The sequence below is a fragment of the Vanessa cardui genome, chromosome 1 (genome assembly GCF_905220365.1).
Source record: "Vanessa cardui chromosome 1, ilVanCard2.1, whole genome shotgun sequence".
In the NCBI taxonomy this organism is placed as follows: Eukaryota; Metazoa; Arthropoda; class Insecta; order Lepidoptera; family Nymphalidae; genus Vanessa; species Vanessa cardui.
The window spans coordinates 15,249,216-15,271,359 of NC_061123.1; the positions used below are offsets into that span (position 1 = coordinate 15,249,216).

The 22,144-nt window shown below is 32.1% G+C and overlaps 1 protein-coding gene across 4 annotated transcripts in view; it reads right to left on the reverse strand.

Moving 5' to 3' along the window:
- The window catches only part of LOC124539862, a 123,707-nt gene that overhangs the window by 62,014 nt on the left and 39,549 nt on the right, over positions 1-22,144 (reverse strand). For all 4 annotated transcript variants that reach the window (XR_006967119.1, XM_047117256.1, XM_047117320.1 and 1 more), the window contains 2 exons: positions 1,006-1,119; positions 444-544 (listed from right to left, as the gene is read on the reverse strand). Coding sequence is in view for 3 of the 4 variants with exons in the window: in XM_047117256.1 (XP_046973212.1) it covers positions 444-544; positions 1,006-1,119 (215 nt within the window). In the remaining variant the exon portion in view is untranslated. The remainder of the gene's footprint in view (positions 1-443; positions 545-1,005; positions 1,120-22,144) is intronic.

Consider the following 22,144-nt stretch of genomic DNA (forward strand, 5'->3'; position numbering starts at 1 on the left):
AGGGAATGAAAACATGTAAGCCTGTACTCGTATGTATCGAATGATACTTTGTCATGTGTAATCATCAAAGTCTTTATGAATTATCTACAAAATTATCCCTTTCCTTGGAACAGATTCTACTAATTGACAGCTCCTCGTAATAGAAACGTAATCGTTCAGTGTTCCTTTTCTACATACACAACGACCCATTTTTGGTTCGATTAAAATTGAATCGGAATATAATCAGGACCAAACAATAAAACCTTAGTTACTATTAAGCGTGAATCGTCGAAGTTAGATCGGATAGCCTCCTTTTCCAAACGGACATGTATGGGTAGTTGCGTTTCCCTTCACTATTTGAATTTTTATTTACTTTGTCTATTTTCAGATATATAAAACTCTAACAACTAGTAACTATATTAACATTATATACATATTAACACAATATCAATAGTTTAGCTTACCAATTTGTTCCAGTCTGTCTGTGCTAAAAGACCACGGCATAAGGCTGACAGCTCGCTGCACTTGCCGCAAAAACCACGCGCCTGATTCGAATTTAATGGATCTGTAATGAAAATAACTTGTCAAGTATATAAAAGTCGGTCCAATGTAAATTACTTTCGTAAAAACGCCTGTTGAAAAATTAAGGCAATTTTATTCATGCTACAATATTTGCTTTTTATTGAATTTTTATTTTTATTATAAAATCATTATTTTTAATTATAATAATAAGACAAATAAAAACATTAACATTCAATTGATACGAATACATTGTTTCTTTTTGTATTTTTGACAGGATTATGGATGGATGACAGCATTACAGATTCTTAAACAATTGTCGCTTTTAAAATTCACGCCGTTATCAGAAACTTATATGCAAAGTTAAAGATGATGAATTAATAATAGAGATATATTAATAAAGATTTCTTTGTAGTATAGTTCGTATGTACTTAAATTTAATAAATTTTAAAGTTTTGTTTTTCGATTGGAAAAGATTATACATGAGTGAAAAAATATGTAGCTTACTGGTAATTTTGACAGATACAAGGCACCACACCCCCGAGCTGGTCACCACCACATATAACACATATGTGATTGTCATTCGATCTTATGCATCGCCTTGTTTCCCTTCGTTCGTCTCTGTAACAAAAAAAAAGTTCCATCTAAACTTTACGAAACAGCCATTCAACCTCAATTTGAGCTGGTATTTTGCACAAAGTTTAATTAAAATATTAGTATTTTATTTTGTTCACATTAAAGAATAAAATATTGTATTTAAAATAATAGTATATTCATATTTTTTTGTATAAACTGTAGAATAGAATTTAACCAGAAATCTTAGTGGTACGTAGTAGAATGGATTACCCATTTTGTTATATCTACGAGTATCGCTTCGCACAATAATTAATTATTATTATTCGTCTCACGGAAGATCGAAAACAATAAACATGAAACAATTTACTTTTATCTCGTGTAAGTTAAAGGATAACAAGATAATAAAATCATTCTTGAACTTCGAGATCAAAATTATCATAATAACTCATTTTATATTGTAATTCAAAATATAGAGTTTTAATTAAAAAGAAATATACACATTTATTATATATTAAATTATCAATTATTTAAAGTAACTCAAAACCGGTCAGAATAATTGAAAATGTTTATTTAAATTATCTTTAAAAAAAAACATTAATTTTTAAAGCTTTTTATGCACTACAAATATTTAATATATAAAATTTATATAAAAATATGGGTGGAATAAAAACTTCCACTTCGATTTCCATCAAGGAAACGTCATATTGATTAAATGATATAGAGTTGAGTGTGTCATATAACATATTATATTATGTTATTTATCATAATATATTTTTGAGGTTCGAATCATTGCTCGACTTATCCTAAATTTAATCCATAAATCTGACTCGAAGAAATTATATATTAATTTATTGAAAAATTTAAAGGATTGACGACCTACGTGGTTGAATAGTGTGTACATGGGTCGTGGACGCCACTCCTGGGTTCGATTCCCGGCCGACTTGATGAAAAGAAGTTAATTAGTTGTCTATGTTGTTTTATCTGGGTATTCATTGTACCATCGTTACTTCTGATTTTCTATAACACAAGCGCTTTAGCTACATACATTGGGATCAGTGTAAATGTATGTGTTGTTGTTCAATATTTATTTATTTTCAAAACACACTAAAATTCCAGACATATGTAAATATTTACATAAAGTATAAAAAAATGCAAGCAGCATTCGTTAATCTTCGTGCATGATGCATAAATTTAATTAAAATACATTAACATATCTACGCACTTAAATTTGTATAAAAGATCGGATTATTTTGGTAACATTCTCATTTCGAGTCAGTGATAACTTTATTTATAGATATTTTTATAAAACAACGATGTTTCTTTTATATAATATGTGTATCACGTCTCAGTAATAAGTCATTCAATAATTGTTTTCTATCCTCACATACTCTAAATCATTATTGATTTCCCCGTATATCCCTTTGATCGCTACCTTTTTAGTAGTCTACTAGGAACCCTTATAGTTTCGTCATGTCTGTTTGTCTATCTGTCCTGGCTTGTTCTCCGCCGTTTCTGCACCGATCGCCACGTATTTGTGGCAAAATCGGTGGAGAGATGTTTACTGATAATCCAAAAATGATTTTTAAAATTATCGAAAAATAATTATTTTCCCCCCTTCCCTCTCATACAGCGAAAAGTTAATTAAAAAAAAAATCGACTTACATCATCGTGTGGGGTATCGTTAAAAAGGTATCTTTAAATAGAACAAAAATTGCCTTGAAACTATGTGGATCAAACCCCCAGTCAGTTAACTATGGGCGTCGGTCTTCATAAGAGTTTGAATATTTTTTTCGCGTAAGATTCGAAGTCAGAGTAATAATCTTTACTCAATATATAAAAGAACCGGTGGTACTGTTTCATTGACCATTAATAAGTACCTACGTAAAATTTTTCTATGTTGAATAAAATAATTAGAGTGATTTTTAAGGTATAGTTGGCGGACGAACATATGGGCCATCTGACTATGATGACCCATAGACTATGACGCAGTAAGACATATTAACTATTCCTTACATCGTCAATGTACCACCAACCTTGAGAACTAAGATTTTATATTCCTAGTGCCTGTAGTTACACTAGCTCACTCACCCTTCAAACCGGAACACAACAATACTGAGTACTTACTGTTTTTTGGCGGTAGAATAACTGAGGAGTGGGTGGTGCCTACCTAGACGTAGACGGGCTTGCACAAAGCCCTACCACCAAGGAAAAGTTTCAGTTTGAATTTGAATAAAGATTATAACGTAGCTAGCTTATTGATTGTCTTAAGTTTATGTTTATTATGTGTGCTCTTATTTTTTGTATTAAAAAGGCTAAAGGAAGCTTACACTGAGTAATTCATAAGAGATTTTTATTAGTCTTAAAAAGGGATATAGTTGGTATTAGCGTGGCGGAACATTTATTTGTCGTGGTTTTATTATTTAAGTCACCCAATAATAGTTTCTGTGTCTATTGGAAAATATACTGGTGGTAGCTAGGTAGGTAAAACCTACTTAGTAAGTAAAGAAAAGTAACAGCTTGTAAATTACCCACTGCTGGGCTAGGGCCTCATCTTCCATTAGGGAGAGGGTTTGGAACATATTCCACCTCGCTCTTCCAATGCGGGTTGATGGAATGCACATGTGGCAGAATTTCGATGAAATTAGACACATGCAGGTTTCCTCACGATGTTTTTCTTCACCGCCGAGCACGAGATGAATTATAAACACAAATTAAGCACATGAATATTCAGTGGATGGTACTTGCGTGGGTTTGAACCCGAAATCATCGATTAAGATGCACGCGTTCAAACCACTGGGCCATCTCAGCTCAGCCTACTTGTATAAAGTATATTTTGATTTTTCTGTCACTCGTATTAAGTAATTGAAAGTTATTTTGCTATACTATTTACATTCTTCATAGGTATTTCAATATGTTGATATATTAAAAGCTTTAATGCCGTAAGTCGTAGCCATTACAATATATGTACAATTATCTTCTGAACGGAAATGCAAATATAATTGCCGTGTCATTATGTAAAGAATAAAATAATTCGTTGTAAAATTATTTAACTGAAAAAACAAATGAATATCCTTAACACCTACGTTTACATTCAGCGTTATATGAAAAGCATCAATTATAATTACCAAAATCATATTAAGAGATCAATAATATTCATACAAAAAAAGTCATCTAAATATTTAAAACAACAATTAGGCCCTAAAAATGATTTCAAATTTTTAAAATGCCACCCAAAAAAGTACCAGAATCAGACCACGAAAATAAACCTAATTACAAGTAGAGCAGACTTTACATACATACATATAGATGAATATGACTTATTGTAATATTTTTGACAGACAGGATTTATAGTCGCGCGGGTTCATTCGATTTTCAAATTTGAACAGAATATAAATCGCAAAGCCTTAGCCAAAGAAGTATCAGTACCTAGTATAAAACGAAATCGCTTTTTCTGTCCCTATATCCCAGTTTTTTTTAATAGTTTGATTGATTCGAGAGGAAGGTTTCCGTCTATAATACATGGAATATGTTAAAGAAACACTGATAATTTTAGAACTTTCTAATGTGATGTCGTAAATAAACAAATTGTGTATTAAGAATCAGTATTGCATACGTGCGAAGCCGGGAGGGTGGCTAGTTCACTATAAATATAAATTAACCACGTGAGTACTGCGTCTATTTTTATTAAGCAGTTTTTACTCCGATTTGAATACTTAATGTTGAGGCAAGGTTAAGGCTTTAATGAATCTTATTACTGGACATACTTAATAGCTAATCAAAGTAAAAAAAAAAAAGTTTAAAATTCGTATAGAAATCAGAAAGTCGTAAGTGCTAAGCCAAAGGTATACATTCTATATTGCAATTTACCTTCAAATATATTACATGCCCTTACGTTAACATAGTATATAATAAGTTTTTTCCATTCGGAAATTACCAATGGTTGGGTAACTAGTAGCTGCAGCGAATGTAATGTTGGCAAACGCCTTGCACAACCTATGCGTTAAGATCAGACTCTACGATTGGAACTCACTCGATTGTTTATTTTCGAGTTCACAGACATTGGATTGGTAAGTTGTGTTTACGAAAATGGTAATTTGTTTTTTTTTTAGAAATAAGATAATTAGAGACTGTGTCATATTTAGTCTATTATATTATTTTTTCATATTTAACGGCTTATTTTTTTTATGTTTCCCGAATATACGGACCGTTATTCCAAATGAAATGTTTAGTCAAGTCTACTTGTGTTGATGAGTTTCTCAATTGTGATAATTGATAATGATTTCGGACACAGTCAACAAGGCCGCAGGCTTAATATTTATTCGCTAAACCTAGGTAAAATGATCAGGGTATACTATCTTTTTGTTTATGCATATTTTTAACTACTAATAAATATACTTATCATTATTTTTCAATTTCAATATATTGCATGTAATATATACAAAAAGACTTGATTTGTATTTAAGTTGTCATTCTCATGTAACACTCGTTTAATTTACGAAGATAAAATACTATTTTGAAAACCAAATTTAGATTGAATATTAAGTAATAGCCTTTATATATTACCATACTGGACTATGGCTACTTCTATTTAGACGGGAAGGGATTTAATTGAAGTCTATTTTTAACCTAATTGTAAAAAAAAGACAGTAATTTTTTATTTTTATTTGTATACATTTTATGTTAATAATTCTTATGTAAATAAATATTATATATATTGTTCTTCTTTAATTAGTGAATATATCCTTAAAAAGATTCGATTCATTATTTGTATACTGATACTACAATAGCGTTTATATCTATAGAAGTGATTTTTATTTTTTAAATAAATTATCTCTTTGGCCAAATTTAACAGCGGCGTTAAGTGATAAATTAGTCTGTGCCCTTGAGAAAACCATTAATTTTAAAAATCATCATAATCAGTTCTCCATTTAACTATCAACTACTTTTAAAGTCGGATAATCATGACCATAAGTTCAAATATCATAAGGGCAAGGTAATAAATACAGAAACAATATCGTTACTCTGCAAAACAATACACAGTACTGATAGTAATAAATATTATAACGCGATAATAATTTTCGCTCAAGCACTGACAATGACATAGTTATTTCACCTCGCCCTTAGACACAATCGTCCGTCTGTTCGTGCCAAGCATCAGTATTGCTGTAAAGCAGATTAGAACGACATTACTGCGCTAGCTTAATATATAGTTACTTTTTTCTCATTATTTATTCTATACAAACAATTTTACTATTTCAAATATGGAATTAACATTTGACACATATACAATGTGATTGGATTGGTGAAAAAAATACATAGATAATATTTAATAACAAATAGTGGCTTGCAAATCAATGTTTTAAGTATGTTATACCTGAACATTTATTTTATTCATTCAATTTAATCTTTTGAATATATAAATATGATGTTTTCTTATTACATTATAATAAAATTCCGCAGACATTTTTAACTTTGCCGTTTCGTAAATTCAAATCGTTTGTAGAATATTCATTGGTAAAAAGGCATATTATTCGATACAAGATTTTATAGATGATAATAAAGCGATTGACTTCCAAGCAGGATATATTAATTTAAATAATTGTATTAACTAACATGACTTTGTATTTTTTAAATGTTGAAAAAGAGTAACTATTGAGTTTCTTCTCGGTAGAATCTACTTTCCGAGCCGGTGGTAGCAACTGTTAAGTGTAAAATGAAGATTCAAAAGTGCTTGTAAAAGCCAACTCGAATAAAGATTTTTTTGATTTGGTAAATCATTTAACCATTTGATAAAAAAATGGTGGATTGTTTTGCAAACAAAGACTGGACCAAAAAAACGAGAATTTATCTTCAATAATCTAACTATAAGAAAAGCCCCAATGTAATTATTAATACACGAGTAACATTGTCGCAAACGTGACTGTAAAATATACTAATAGGTATTCAGTTTAATGACCGTGTGTAGTTGCATTTTGTTTTGAAGACAAATAACTGATACTATTTTTTTCTCACAAAGTATCAATTCTAATTCGAGTTACTTGTGACTTTCAAACAAATGGTAGTACATTAAAGTCAGCATCGTATTGCACTATCTTAATTATTTCAGCACAGTTGCAAAAGAGTTCAATTTGTAAATTAAATATAAAGCTAGAACTTTCGTTGTAAGTAATAGTCAAAATATAATAAAAATAAGAAAAATACATTAGAAAATATTACATTTCTTCATAATTTAACATTATTTTATAAACGATGATACCATTCTTTATATAATATGTCAGGAGTCAGGAAGAGACTGTCTTGGTCTTGACCTGACAACGTTACAACGTTTTATATGTTCAATACTTACTACGTATATATATATATAAGAGTGCCACATACCAGACAAATGAGAAAGATGATGATGAAGAGAATGATGAAATTTGTTGAGATCGTCTAGTAGGTAGTGTAGTCGGCTTTGGCTGTTATTTTAAATGAGTAATTAAGATTCTACCGAGAAGAACCGGCAAGACAATTAGTAGTTACTCTTTTTCAACATTTAAAAAATACAAAGACAAGTTAGTTAAATACAATTATTTAAATTAATGTATCTTGCTTGAAAGTCAACAGGTATTAACTCCACGCTTAAATGCCTTAATTAAATGCCGAGGGCGTTAATGGGTGGGGTTAATGATGGTTTGTGTGCTCTAGGTAGACTTTTATAAATATTCCGTTGGTAAAGGCTATAAATATTGTATAGTTCTTCATCATTAACAATCTCATGATAAGCATGGTAGTAAGTTCCAACCCATCCCTACAAAAAGGACGCCTTTGCCTAGTGAAACGGTAATAGGCGGTTACTTTACTTTTTTATGTGAAATAGAATATTAGAAGTAATAAATCCTGATACGAAAACGATTCCATTCACTAGAGAGACTGTAAAAACAAATGAAACTCGAAACTCACCGTAGAATGTTTGACTGTCAGAAAGTGGTAAGCGACACTAACTAGAATAATTACTAATTTCGTAACAGATTTATTTTTATATATTGTATAAAATTATAATAATATATTGCCCTTGGTTTTAATTGTGAATAAGTTACAATATTTTTGCAATTTTTTCTAGACTAATTACATTTTTTTATAATTTATGTTTTAACGTTTATCTCACTTAGGTAAGTCTTTTTTAATTATAACTTCTGATATAAATGCTCAGGATTTTCACATAGCTTGTTTCATATTCACTGTTGTATATATTCATTTATCTATGTTACCTATGGTAACTGTGCCAATTATTTTATTTTTTTTAATTTATAATGCTGAACTCTATATATATATATATCATCACAGGCCGTTGTCCCAATTCGCTATTATAGCACGTTAAACAATAATATTTAAAATATGACTATGTTTGTTCTATAGGATATATTCCATGTAGCAATTATTGTGAGTTCACTCAGGTTGCAATAATAATATGTATAATTTGTATAGCGAGCCAGTTCTACATAGTGTAAAACAAAGTTAATTTTCATCGTCTGTACACTTAATTTTTTTAAAACGACGAAACTGCTCTTGATCGGATTTCATTAATAATCAGAGCCTCTTAAGAGGAGGGTTTAAATGTATATTAAATGCATATAATCACTACACTATGTAGTATAAAACAAAGTCGCTTTCTCTGTCCCTATATCCCTATGTATACTTAAATCTTTAAGACTACGCAACGGATTTTGATACGGTTTTTTTTTTAATAGATAGAGTGATTCGAGCGGAAGGTTTTTGCATATAATACATAGAAAAAATAGTATGGAAACACTGATACTTTTAGAAGTTTCTAATGCGATGTCGTAAACAAATTCTGTCGTATATTTAACATCATTATTGCACCCGTGCGATGCCGGGGCAGGCCGCTAGTAGTAGAGCCAAAAGCCAAGACTTGCACCGAGCCGGAAATAAACAAGAATTTTTTGTCAACTGATTCCAGTGTCCAGTGATTAGAACGCGTGAATCTTAACTGATGATTACGGGTTCAAACCTAGCAATAGCACCACTATATATATGTATGTGCTTAATTTGTGTTAATAATTCATCTCGTGCTCGGCGGTGAAGGAAAACATCGTGAGGAAACCTGTATGTGTCTAATTCCATCGAAATTCTGCTACATGTGCATTCCATCAACCCGCATTGGAACAGCGTGGTGGAATATGTTCCAAACCCTCTCCTTACTGGAAGAGGAGGCCTTATCTCAGCAGTGGGAAATGTACAGGCTGTTACTTTACTTTACTTTACTGTTTTAACATGACAAAATCAAAAACTCAGCAAGGGATTTTCGTAAGGATTTCACAAGGGCTTCACAGCGTGATTCGGTGTTAACTAGTAAGTCATGTTGTTTGGCAGTTTTCGTTATACTTAGACCCTCGATCTATACGCGTGAAGCCCGGACGGGTAATTAATTATAATAAACGTTAATTAAATGTCATTACACGTGTCAGCTATTAACGTCGGCTCGTGCATCTCGGTAATTCACTTCGAAACAATAAAACCTATGTTCATTTGTAAGATCAAATGTTAACGCGAGTTTGATCTTAACGACAATTATATTATCCATTTATGCCATGGTTCTTTATTTAAATAAATATCACATGACATAAAACTCAAACTCAAATTGCTTTATTCTATATATTACACTTTCTTATTGATGGTCCATTGAAAAAGTACCACCGGTTCGGAAAAGACCCTGACCTGAGAAGAACCGAATTGAAAGAACCTATTTGCATTCCCAGAAATCGTTCAAAACGCAACGTGTTCTAGAGCGGAGACCGTGTCTCGGCAAACGTAGTGATTTGCGCAAGACGGCTGGCAGGAGTTGGATGCGAGTAGCCAAAGAACGATCACAGTGGCGGGCAATTAGAGAGGCCTATGTCCAGCAGCGGACGTATATGGGCTGCTGATGAGTTATGATGTTCAAAACACTTCTGTTGCCATATTTAAAAAAAATGTTTTTTTTTTATTTTTTTTTATTGTGGCTTTTATTTTTGCCAAGAAGGCACAGATTATTTCGCCAAGGTCACGTGCGAAAAAAAAATTAAAAAAAAAATGTTAAAGAATACTCGTGTGCGAACACAGACATTGGGAATGAAACGATCGCCTCCTGGCTATTTCTTTTCATGTTCTATATATGTACCTATTAATTTAGTTTGACAAAAATAAAACACCAGCTGAGTTTCTTCCGCCGGTTCCTCTCCGTCTTCTGTTTTCTTTTCCGAGACGGTGGTAGTGTTTAATTTGACTATCAATAATTAAGTGTAATGCTTCTATATTTAGTAAGGGAATTTAAGTTTGAGTTAGCATGACTTGAAAAAAATTTATTTATTGGTTCTGGACCAGTGGCGTAGCTAGGTGAGGATGGGCCACGAAGCATAAAAAAAGAACCGGGCCCTCACCCACTAATTCCCATCCCTCTTTAACTAATATTTGCCATTTAAAATTATAGATACCAATTAAGAAATTTTGTGCGCAGGATCGTGTTTTTCTAGCTTCAGAAGCTCAAGGTTTAGTTTCGAGAGCCCCCTGAACTCCGGGGCTCTGGTGCACTGCACCACCTGCCCTACGATAGCTACGCTACTGTTCTGGACGTCAGTTTGTTAATAATTTTCGCGATAGAATTGAAATGTAATTGCAGTTGAGCTGTTCACCTATTCTACTAAAACAACGATCCATTTGCGGTAAAATCGTAATCGATATAAAGAAGTATAATTGACCCTCAGTTTCTATTGAACTGGATTTAATTTTTGTAAATCAGTCGAAGTTAATTCGGAATATAATCGGGAACGTGTCAACCTGTTAAAATTCTGCTTACATACAACATGTAAGCAGAATTGTCCCCTCAAGGAGTTTTTCTGTAAAAATAGTTTATTTGTTCAAGTCATCAAAATTTTAAATATTTGGTTTTTTGGATTTTCATGCGTTTTACACTAATAGACAGAGGGAGGGGGGAGGTTTAGGTATATAATTTATTAAGGTGTAAATAAGTTGAAATAGAACGACAATTATTAAACATGTCGGAAAAAATCAAGTCCCCAGGGAATTTTCTTATGTACCCATGCGAAGCCCGGATGGGCCTCTAGTATAAATTATATGTTTTAATAGTAAAAAAAATTAAAAATAAATTTTGTTAAGTACATTATATTATTTTTTGTATTCATTTCTGTAGTCAATATGAAAGCTTAATAATTTATTATAAAATTATAATTATATTATTTATTCTATAATAATCTGAGTAATTAACACCGATGTGGAAAGTAAATACATAAGCCCTTATATGAACCGGCGACAGTTACTAAGTGGATTTTAATTAATTACTTATTTTTGTATTGACTCATAAATCTTATTTTATTATAAGCAGATATTAAACAAATCTGCCTTCGCGTTACGCAATGTATGATCTTGACATTGTATTACATAATCTTGCTACTCCGGCGCCATACATTACTACTATACAGATACTCGTATAACTACGTTATACGCAGAGCCGTCTTTAATCTATTGAAGGCCCTGGGCATATTGGGGCCCCTATGCCTTTCACAGAACACAATTTTGTTAGAATAGATAAAGGAAGTAGATAAACAAGGCTATTGATTTATTTTTACTAGCAATTACATATTTATATTATACTTACTTATACTGAGATCCCTATCGATCGGGGGGCCCTGGACACTTGCCTAAAATGCCCAATGGTAAAGAGGGGTCTGGTTATACGTTAGTATAGTATATATAGACGTATAGTTTGCTGCATCGTTGGTATAGAGGTTATGAATTAATGAATATATAAATATTCATTAATTCAAAATTAGCATAAAGACACCAAAATAAATTATTTAAGTTATTGCATTTCTTATGGGAATGAAATGGGAAAATAAAGAGTACCCTTGTGTTCACTCCCTTGTGCGTTATAAGTGTCTTACTTTAGTTGGCAAGTTAATTATAATAGTTAATAGGTAACCTTTTAAAATCCAGGTGCAGTCCGAAAATAATGAAGACATCCCATATTAGCAATAAGACCTCTTTTGTAAATATATGTATGTCTGTTGAAACACCCTATGTTTGTTGAAGTACAATAAAAAGTATTATTCTGTTTTAAAATTTCGAGCGCAGCGATTCAAACCAATGGAGAGTTTTGTAAGTTTCGACACATCTTTGCTTTTGTGTAATATTTTCTACTTCGACGTGTAATTCGATACACGTTGGCTTCGAGACATCGTTAAGGCTATTTTCATTCAATTTTACCATCGTTTTTGTGTTATTTACGAATTACATTCCATTATTTACTAAAACGTTCAAAACGATGAGAAGTCTAGTAATTTGTTTACACACATACTGTTTTTTACTTGCTATCATTTTTATTATTATACTTATTCGAGGTTCCGTACTTAAAGGGTAGGTTAGTAAGACTCCACTGTCCGTCCATCATCAGGTTGTATTCCATAAGTCTTGATAGTTAGATACTTGAAATTTTAACAAATGGTTTTTATCTGTTGCCGCTATAATAACTGATAGTAAAAAAATGAATAAAATAAATATGATTACTTTCGCCGATTTTATAGATAATGGTACGGAACCATTCATGCGCGAGGTCAACTCACATTTGGCCGGTTTTTACGAATTCATTGTATGCAATCTCTGCAATGCTGCAATATATAAATTGATTTTTGTCTAAATTCCTTGACGAGTTGGAGACTTGATATTTTATATATAACTCAGGATTTCAATGATATAGAACCTGATTTATTAAAAAAAATTATGTACTGTTATTTAAAAGTTTGTATCAAAAATCGTGCATGCAATATTTTACTGAATAAAAGCACGAAATCTTATGATTCGAAGTCACGATATTGCACTTTTATTCAAGACTTTCAGACACTTTCATAAGTTTACACCGAGTTGATAAGGTATCATTTTCATTTTTGTGTTTGATAAAATAAAAAATGGAAATCTTGTAAAACAATACATACTGATTGCGTTAATGTTAAATCTATACATAAAATAAAATTGGAGCGTCTGTTTGTAATATTAAATAGCCCTTTTTACTAAATGCATATGAATGTATACAGGGTAAATATACCAAAATAACATTTTTTAAATTTTTTGTCGGTCTCTCTGGCTGTCTGTTTCTGGCTAATCTCTGGAACGACTGGACCGATTTTGACGGGACTGTCACTGGCAGATAACTGATATAATAGGGAGTAACTTAGGCTACAATAATATTTATCTTTTTGTTAAATTCAACCGCGTACATGGTCGCGGGCACAGCTAGTAAAATATATAAAAAGTATATATAACGCCCAATTTGTCTATGGCTTTATAAAGCGCACTTAACAATTTTTGCAAATTATATATGCTGTCGAAACTTAGATTTATATTACTGTAGTGAAGCAAGAAGGTTTATTAGTAGGCTGGCTCGTACTAAATCGATTATATAGAAATATGAAGGTTGTAACAGTATTACAATAAAAAATTACTAATTTAATAATGACTTACACGTTCAAAGATTACCGAAACATAAACAAGAAATCAGTAGATTCTCTAATTTTATACCATGTAAGGAGAAAATATGAAACTGATAATGTTTTACTTTTATAGATAATTAATCTTATTTGGAATTCGTTTTTTGTTTAAATCAAAAAAAATAAAGTAATGAAACTGCTTTATTACTTTATTTTATTTATTTAAACAAAAGAAGTAACAGTTTTGCAGTCAATCAATGATATATCTGTTTATCTCTGACTTTTCTAGCAAGTTACTTTCCTTATGTAGGTTTCAGCTTGCCCAACAGCTTGCCCAATCGCAATGCGGCCTGAGCCGGGATTGGGACAGTGGCGCCGGTAGCACCACGGCAAGGTCGACGAGAACTTTTTCCACATAGACGCTTGTTTATTGACAAACGTATGCTTTATGAAATTTAGAAAAAATATTAACGAATTGAATACGAACGTTCGGACAACGTTGTATGAAGCTGCAACTTTGATTGCTTCTTTGGTCTAGCGGATTTTGAAGCTGAAGATACTTAGATTGAAACTCCGGGTCGGATTAATTATAGAAATGTTTTTTTTTTTTTTTTTAATAAATACTCACTAACCCATGTTGACAGTGGTAACACTCTCATATCTGTCAAAATAAGACAAATAAAAAGAAAGTACGAATCAGATTTTAAAGAAATAGGAGATTAAAGTTTTTACTAGGTAACTGTGGTTAAAATTTTTTTTAAAAAAAAATGAATATTTATTTTTCAGTATATTTTAATACATAAACTTTAAATTACAATTTTATTAAAAGTAAATAATAATAAAATAATATACTTACGGAATTTTATTAAAAATGCATTGTATGTATAGTTTTTAAACGTATATCCGATACATTTCCTTGAATATTTATTTTTGTTGTGCAGAAATCATTTGAAATTAATTTATACAAATATTTACTAAATATTAAAATAAATAGAAACACAAAATTATAAAATATTTAATACCCATGATAAATGCAACGCAAATATTATGCATTTATTAATATTCGTTTTATTAATATTTATCGCTTAACTAATTCGATACATACAACAACAGCCTATAAATTCCTACTGCTAGGCTAAAGGCCTCCTCTCCCTTTGAGGAGAAGGTTTGGAACATATTCCACCACGATTTTGGTGGTGGTGGAATACCCATGTGGCAGAATTTCTATGAAATTTGTCACATGCAGGTTTCCTCACGATGTTTTCCTTCACCGCTGAGCATGGGATGAATTATAAAGACAAATTAAGCACATGAATCAGCGGTGCTTGCCTGGGTTTGAACCCGCAATCATCGGTTAAGATGCACGCGTTCTAACCACTGGGCAATTCGATACATCCCCAAAACTATTCACGCCATCGCGTTGCTCAGTTATGTTGTCAACTCGTTTACGAAAAAACAAATGAAAATCTATGAATATTTGAACTATATTCAATTAGGACGAGGAAATCTCTTCTCAGGTCGACACCTGAAAAACTAAATTGTTTTTCTTAAAATATTTATCAAATATAAAACGGATTATCTTGTGGGAACAAAACATCTTATATACATCAGGATATTCACAAACATAATTATAAAGACTCTTGATTCGATGAAGACATTGTGTAACAATGGATGTACAAATATATAACAAATTACTGGAATCATTAAAGCGTTAACTAAGAGATACATTGTTATGTTCATTGTTTTATAATTATTATAAAAAAAATGAATAATTGCTACTGGTTTGAATGATTACTCGAGTGAAATAAAGTCCAAAGATATTATAATACTTTATAAAGTGTTCCTTGCTTGTCCCTTTTAGCATTTTTAAGATATTAAAATATTCAATCACCTTCATTGTTAATAAAATTGGACACAATTCGTATAAATAAACAATATTCCATTTATTACGTTGACACATTTACTTTATACTTTATTGTACACCACACAACGAAAATAAGTAAAAACAACATCCATATGGATCCATAAAAAACGTACAATTTTGGCGACCTTATCGCTACGTATAGTACGACACAACTTAGATGTCGCATCGGCAAATTTCGTAAAACCGATCACATCCGAATTAAGTACGCTATCCCAAATTATTAATATTTATTTCGCGACTATGATCTTTGCACAAACGTAATAACTTGTAATATCATATGACCTAATATATTCGTCAATTTGACGCGTCGATTTACATGCACTTGCCTTCTCTGACGCGTGAATCTATAGCGACGAATAGCGTCGAATGGCGCGATAGGGAGCTATTTCTATTGGTTGTGTAAATCGGCAGTAATCGGTTTTATTTTTATTCCATTGCATTTTCCGATGCTACATCTAATTTGTGTCGTACTATAGCTATCTCATCCTTGGTTAGGATAGCTCAGAATATGAGGTGGGTGTGTGCTTGTGAATTTTCCAACTGATTCAGTTTCAGATTTCAAATTTTACAAGACAAGGTTAGATATTCATTCTTAATTATTTTCATTTTTAATTGTAGCTGAATGTTTAAAACATTTTTTTATGATATAGATTATGAATAAGCGTGGAGGTAATACTTGTTGCTTTTCAGGCTGGATATATATTATGTAAATTTAATTATATAGTATTAAACTCCTATAAGTTTGTATCTGAAATGTAAGAAAAGGCTACTGAGATAAGACTAAGGTTCGCAATGTAGAATTACCGAGCAAGTGCATTGCGACGTCCACATGACCACAGATTTTTTTTTTACCCATGAGACAATACAAACCGCTGCAATTAATGCTGAATTGCCTATAATCGCTTCGTAAATAAGCCATTATTTATCATTATCAGGACAAATAGCGAGAAGCGAATTTGTTCCATACTATGTAGTGATAATCGATCGATCATAAGTCTTAACTTTTGAACTTATAATTACTGGGACAGATAAATATATATTAAAAACAATTTCAAATTGGATATTGAAAACGAATACTGTCAAGCAGTAGTTACAATGGATAAACTACAGTTAAGACGGACAAATGGCAAGGTCATTTCTTTATTTCCTGCTCTAAACCGGAAGATCATTTGAGTGCTGATGCTTCTCTTTGAAACAGTAATAAATATAATAATTAAATACTGTATATTCGATATAAACGACTTACTTTTTAACGTTTACTTTTCATAGTAACAACATCAGCCTGTAAATTTCACACTGCTCTCCCTTTGAAGAGAAGGTTCGGAAAATATTCCACCACGCTGTTCTAATGCGGTTTGGTTAGGTCAATTAGAATACACATGTGGCAGAAGTTTCTTGATTCAGAAATTTCTTTGAAATAAGACTCATGCAGGTTTCCTCAGGATGTTTTTTATCGTAATTTATATGATAACTAACGAGCCGCCCCGGTTTCAAAGTTCGCTGTGTAGTTTTAAAGATCTAATCATACATAGGGAGAGGCAGACAGTCAGAGCGAGTAGCGACTTCGTTATACACTATATAGTAATAGTTAGAGTAAGAAAAAGCATTATTAGGCATTATTAGTCTAATCAATCCCTAAACGTCATACATAAGTTAAAATCGTCATGGATTAAATCTCAGTGACATTTTCAATAACAATTTTAATGACTTATTACTATGATATGCATGACATTGAAACCGATAATTTCTGGTTTTTTCTAGAATTTTCTGAAAAAAACGAGTTGAATGCTTTTTCTTTTCCTTTACTCATTTACAAATAAAAAAGTTTAAAGGAAGCGTTTTTTCTTTACCTTATATACGTTTCCATTTGACTTTTTTTCCTTGTGTTATATCTCGTTGACACTACACAGTATACCTAAGTCACTTTAATCTACAATTAATTATAATTAAGCACAGTTTCATCATTTGTTGTAGTAGCTTTATAGAAATATTATAATGTTATCTTAAATTTTCGCGATGATTACACATTTAAATAAAACTATTTATAACGGATGAATCGCGTATATTAATGGTTTATCTTACATAGGCCAAACAAAGAGAAGTATCGGTACCAGGGTCAAGGAACATATAGGAGATGTCAAAAATAGGCGTTCTTCTAAGTCTGCAGTCTGTGAACATGCTCTGGATAAACCTAACCATTTTATCCGATTTGATAAACCACAGATCCTTGCTAGAGAACACAGATTCATTCCTAGAATGATACGCGAGGCTATTGAAATTCAAAAACATCCGAACTTCAATAGAGAAGATGGTTGGAGACTTTCTAACACCTGGGATCCACTTATTAAAAATTTAAAATCCCAAATCCAACAGACTGCAAGACCTAAAGATACAGTTAGTGCCTTCTGCGTGCAACCGGAACGTTACTCAAGATATCAATTGAGAAATCGTTGGCGGTAGTTGTTAATAATATTTCCTTTGTTCTTCAAATAGACAAATGTCATCTTAGTCTGCCCGTGACCACGAACACTGCAAAGTGCTCGAAACGTCGGGATGTTTAAAAATAATTAATATACGCGATTCATCCGTTATAAATAGTTTTATTTAAAAGAAATATTATAAATAAGACTTTAAAAGCCAGTGTAACTACGGGCACAAGGGACATAACATCTTAGTTCCCAAGGTTGGTGGCACATTGACGATGTAAGGAATAGTTAATATTTCTTACAGCGTCATTGTCTATGGGTGATGGTGACCACTTTTCATCAGGTGGCCATAAGCTCGTCCGCCAACCCATAACATATAAAAAAAAAATTAACATGGTCATTTTTATTACTAAAGTTATTAATTGCGGGATATTTACCATGTGTTTTTATTTTTATTCGGTGGAGCTCGATATTTCGACATTATCTACGAATGTCTTGTTCACGAGAACACGAGAATAAAAATAAAAAACATAGTAAATATCCCGAAATTAATAACTTTAGTAACATTATATATTTTATTACCGTCAGTTAAATTTATAAATATAAATGTAAATTGTATTTTGTGTATCGATTAAGATATACATATATTGATCTTGATTCAAATAAAAAATAATATGTAAATATTTTTCTCGAAGTTTACCAAGGAAATTTATCTACATTATACATTCATCTATATTTTAATTGCTTTAAAATATAGATATAAGTATTCCAGTTCTTAAAAATTACATGTTTTTAAATTATTAATCGTAAATCAAATATATTTGTTTATATATATAACATACTTAACTATTGGAAATAAATACAAAAATATACCTAGTTAATTTTACGTACTGTTATTTAATTTTTTTTTATAACAGAATTCGTTTATAACAACTTAACAAACAAACAATAAAACAGTTTACGAAAGAGATGAAAAAGATAATTAATTGTTTTATCTGTGTCTATTTCCCTCTATATCTATATAGACAGATAAATAATAAACATAAATCCAATTAAAATTTATAATTAATAATAAGATAACATTATATATCATATGAATTGTATAATATGAAACGTGATTCAGTTCGCCAAACAAATGTCAAATAAAACAAGCAATAATTATTTAATTTACTATAATATATTTATTATATTATGTAGTTAACTAATTAGTTTAGTTTCACACATTAATTACAGTCCCTATATTTATTAATGTTTGAATAATTATCATCACTATCATCATCAATCCTCATTGACAAATATTTGATGATGAAAGATAACTAAGTCACAAATACAAATCAAATCATCGACATTAACAGAATAGGAGACGAAGTTGGTATAGACGTTTAGAGTCAGAGTGTTATATTTACAGAATGATTTTTAATTTACAAACTGTCTACATTTCATACTGTCCATACAAAAATTCAATGATACATTTTAGTATTGTCTGTGGTCGATTTCTTTTTTTATTCGGCTAAATTTTGGCCAGTATTCGTGTGCATCTACTACAGTTACTAGCTTAGTTTAGTACATATATAAGTTTCAGTCAGCTTCTTTTATTATAAATACAAAAAATAATTGCAACACAAAAATTTTTCATGTTTATAAAAAAGCCCTATATTTGGTATATATGTTTTTAAAGAGTTAAAAAGAAGATGCAATCCCTTAAAACAAATTTATTTTACCCGTACATAATAATCCTTATTTTTAAACAGTCGATAAATCACATCACTATTATAACACCGTCATTGTAATCACTCATCATCCATGTCGAACCACATCGATGTAACACTAGTCGATTGTTCCCTGGACTGTTCCTCTGTTATAATCTTCAATACAACAACCTCCATCATACAAAGGGCGAAGAATACGACAAAAATTGCAAAGTTCGATCCCTGGTGGTGGAATTGAAAGGAGCTCGGCGTCGGTCCCGGGGGTGGCCATGCCGCGACACTAAACGTGACTATACTCGATATGGAAAGCGCCATTATCGATTTTTATATCGATATAAATAACATCCTTATTTCGTGGCGTTTCCTTTATCACATATTTGCTCGATCGCTATAATAGTTTCCGTGTTTCGAATAATTCCTAATCGTAGTTCGTTTGTTCTCGGCCACGTACGTGCGGATGTTCGGCGTGTCGCCAGAGCAATGTTATCGTCGGCGACTCGCGAGCAATGCGCAGCGGTGCAGCTCCGTCGCTGTTGTAACGCACTCTTATGAAATATGAATCGTTTTAGTTAGATCCACCGTTGAGAAACGTTGAAATACGGGTGAATGCAACTGTTTTGCGGTCAAGGCTGAGCGCGAGTAGTGGGCGACGACCTTTGTGCGTTTTACGTTATAATTTTTAACCCTTAACACACGATCCTCAGTGTAAATATTGTTGTAGTGCGTGACTTATGTGTGTCATAGGTATCGATATAAACAGATATCTAATTGTTTATTGCGTATCCTAAAAGAAAGAGCTTTAGTACTAGGTAACTACATACATTAAATTTTGTTAATTCTAATGTTTTTTGACTTTTGCACCTTCTTGGATTATAATAGGCTAGAATAAAAGCCCAGCCTCGTTAACACCGAAGGCCTTAACAGTGACGCGTATACAGGATGCTACTTTTCTTACAGTGAGTAAAGTAAATAACCTGCCACAAGAAAACAAACGGTGCCTCTTTTTTCTTAAAATCGATAATCATGCCTGACTAATGTTAACGTCTAAATCCTCAGCAATTTACTTCGCCTCCGGTTTCGTCTGATTTCCGTTAGAAAAACTGTACAATGTTCAATTCAATTATAATCGAAACATTCAAGATTTTTTTTACAGCTGGACAATGTTTAAACGCATTCGCAATGGACCGGTAGCTTCGCAAATCCGATTTTCAGCTCTCATTTTTTATTCATCACATCGGTTAGGATAACAGGCGCTTAAAACGCGGTATCCGCAGTATTTGAAATGTGACAAATACAGTGACGTAGCTAGGTGAGGAAGGGACCCGGTGCATAGAAAGAGAATCGGGCGCTCATCCCCTCTTTCCTATCACTCTTTAACTAATAATTACCCTTTAGAAATATAGATACTAAATAAGAAATCTAGTGCGCAGGGTCGTGATTTTCTAACTTCAGAAGCTTAAGATTAGAGGGCCCCCTGAACTCTGGGGCCCTGGTGTACTGCACCACCTGGCCCGTCACTGGACAAATACGTCGATGTTTGCCTTAATATTATTACTTGAGACATCATTATTGACAACTAATGACAGCCAATGCTGATGCAAGGGATGACTGTTTACATTCTCGTTAGCTACAGACTTTGGTTCTGAATTCTTATAGTTGATAGAGTTAGTTAGTGTCAGAAAAAAACACTTTCTAATAAACAATGTATTCCTCTCAAGGCGGTTGTATTATTTTTTATGATATTGCTAGCCTGACGGGCAAATGAGCCTGATGGTATGATCACTACCGCCCATAGACAATGGCGCTGTAGGAAATATTAATAACTCCTTACATCATCATTGCGACACCAACCTTGGGAACTAAGATTATATGTCCCTTGTGCCTTGTGACACCGACATTCTTCAATTTTTATTTGTATTGTGATCCGGCCTCAATAACACAGTATTGCTGTTTGGCGACAATATACATATATGATGTGTGGATGGTCCTAGTTTTAACTCCACTGAGTAATTTGTGTTAAAAAAAGCCCGTATATTTCCCATTGGTGGGCTAAAGCCTCCTCTTCCATTAAGGAGATAATTTGAAACATATTCCACCACGCTGTACCAATGCGGATTGGTGAAATGCACATGTAGCAGAATTTCGATGAAATTAGATACATGCAGGTTTCCTCACGTTGTTTTCCTTCACCGCCGAGCACGAGATGAATAATAAATACAAATTAAGCACATGTATACATATATAGTGGTGTTTGCCTGGGTTTGAATCCGAAATCATCGTATAAGATGCACGCGTTCTAACCACTGGGCTATCTCAGCTCTTTGCGTTAACGAATTGTGTTAATGATTCATTTATTTTTTAAATGTTATCTTAAAGTTCCTGATACTTTTCTGATGTTCTTTTGGGACGAAATCGCTCTGTAACAGCCTAGAACCTCTGAATTTCATATCTTTAATTGTGTGTGAAAGTGAAAGAAAACATTATACAAGTATCCAGCCAGGAATTCCTTAAAATTTGGCCGGAATATATTTT